We start from the raw sequence: 2109 nt of genomic DNA on the forward strand, positions 1-2109 counted from the left end.
AATTGAAGCGTAAAACGGAGAATAAATTACTGTGCTTTCGATTGATTTAGTCGAATACGTATATCATTCCGACTTGATGGATCGTTGCACAATTATATAAACATTCTTTGGGCAAATTAATTGCGTTGCACGTGCGAATGAACTCATCATATTTTGGGTCAATCTGCATTATTTAGAACAATAAAAACGCTTACAAACAGACTGATTGGATCAGATGGAAACATATAAAAGCGATATGATGCACAATATTCGACATAGTTCAATTCGGTACTTCAAGAAGAACAGTTCACTTTCAACTAGCCAACCATGAAGATCGTTATCCTGCTGACTTTGGTAGCGATGGCCATCGCTCAGGACAGCTATCCCACCAAGTACGACAATATCGATGTGGATGAAATCCTCAATTCGGACCGCCTCTTCAAGAATTACTTCAACTGCCTGATGGATGCTGGTCCCTGCACTGCCGAAGGAAACGAACTGAAGAAGTATCTTCCGGATGCCGTTTCGACTGGATGTAAAAAATGTAGCGACAAGCAACGTGACCTTACGGCCAAGGTGGTCAAGTCTTTGATCGAAAAGCGTCCGGATGAGTGGACGGCCCTCCGAGGAAAGTACGACCCCGATAACACCTTTGTCGAGAAGTATCGCGACGAAGCAGCCAAGTATGGTATCAAGCTGTGAAAAATAATTCAACATCGGATCCAGTGAAAATGACAAAATCTATATGATTGTAGTTCCTTCGTAATTTTCGGATATTTTGGCATGGGATTTACCGTTGTGTTGTATTTTTTTTATGAAATTTGATGAAAAATAAAATGAGTGCAAAAATAACATCAGTGCAACATGTTTAAAACTGATAACACTGTTGCGGCTCACGAAGCCTAATTTTCTTTTGATTTTTACTAATAATTTTTTAACAGAAACTAAACAGTTGATTTGATCTTTAAAATGGGAATAATCAGAAGTTAGTGTGAACTCTAAAGGCGTGGGGCGTCTCTGCTTGGAGCGTACTACTGAGAACAGGCTCTCAAGGCAGTCCTGGATATATCGAGACGTTTGTAAGTCCGTTATTATGTCCGAGTTGGAAGAAGCGTTTACTCATGCGAATTATCACATTGGTGCTCATGACAATTCCGGATTTCCACGGTTTCCATCTACCGCACTATAGGATTTCGGGCGGTCATTAATCGAAAATGTCATGTCTTCCGAATTATTTTAAAATATTTTCTCTCCATTGTCAATACTCTAATTAAGAGAAATTCTGAATTTGAAGTCTCTAGGTGCACTAGTTCCAAAGATATAAGGTGGCAAAGTCAGAAATGGGTAAAAAAGTTAGCAAATTTTCTGAAAAAATATTTTATTTTCAACTATTTATTGAAATATTTTTTAAATGTTTTTCTTCAATGTTAATACATCATTACAAAGGTTATTGTATAAGCTTTTTAAATGGTGTGCAAAAACTAATGGTTACACTGTGAAAAAAATTGAAAAAAATGCGGAAGCAATATTTTTTCAAAAACGACGCTATTTTCAACTTTGATAGTGAAGAACTTTTTTCCTCAGGAATCCCCAGGTTCTTTTATGATACACATCAAGGACAAAGCTTCGACTAAAATGTCCCGAAAGAATTTCTTGCCAGTATTTGCAATTAGTCTATCTGATTTTTTTTTATTCATTTGTTTTTACCATGTTTTTGCCTCTTTCGTACTCCAAGGTCAATGTTCACTCCAAAAACGAATGTTTGATAGAAGGCCCAGAGACCCCTAGTGGTATATATCAACTAACTCAGCGCGAAGAATTGAGGTGATGTCTGTATGTGTGTGCATGCGCGTCTGTATGTATGTGCGCAAAAGAACGCAATCGCCATTTAGACACTTATTTGTGTCCGATTTTCTCGCAACAAGTTTCATTCGACGAAATCTAGTCCCATCGTTTCCTATTGAAAATGGGTCAGACTGAACTATGCGCTCAAAGGGTATGGTCAAAATACATTTTATTGGTAATAACTTCGACTTTATTTATAACCATTTGAGCTCATTTAATTAACTTTTCAAAGGAGTAAATGAATAAAACCCCCAATGCAATGCAGCACAACGGTAACGGAAGGAT

The 2109-nt window shown here is 37.4% G+C and overlaps 1 protein-coding gene across 1 annotated transcript; it reads left to right on the plus strand.

Moving 5' to 3' along the window:
- The first annotated feature begins 285 nt into the window (after window positions 1–285).
- On the plus strand, window positions 286–810 carry LOC134227914 (ejaculatory bulb-specific protein 3-like). Its single transcript, XM_062709619.1, has one exon. It carries the CDS (start codon window positions 307–309, stop codon window positions 679–681), a length of 375 nt encoding a protein of 124 aa, XP_062565603.1. The 5' UTR covers window positions 286–306; the 3' UTR covers window positions 682–810.
- The last annotated feature ends 1299 nt before the right edge of the window (window positions 811–2109 follow it).

The sequence above is a fragment of the Armigeres subalbatus genome, chromosome 3 (assembly GCF_024139115.2).
Source record: "Armigeres subalbatus isolate Guangzhou_Male chromosome 3, GZ_Asu_2, whole genome shotgun sequence".
Taxonomy (NCBI): Eukaryota; Metazoa; Arthropoda; class Insecta; order Diptera; family Culicidae; genus Armigeres; species Armigeres subalbatus.

Excerpts from the sequence above, each read along its gene's own strand:
- LOC134227914 (XM_062709619.1), top strand. The coding sequence starts at position 307 with ATGAAGATCGTTATCCTGCTGACTTTGGTAGCGATGGCCATCGCTCAG.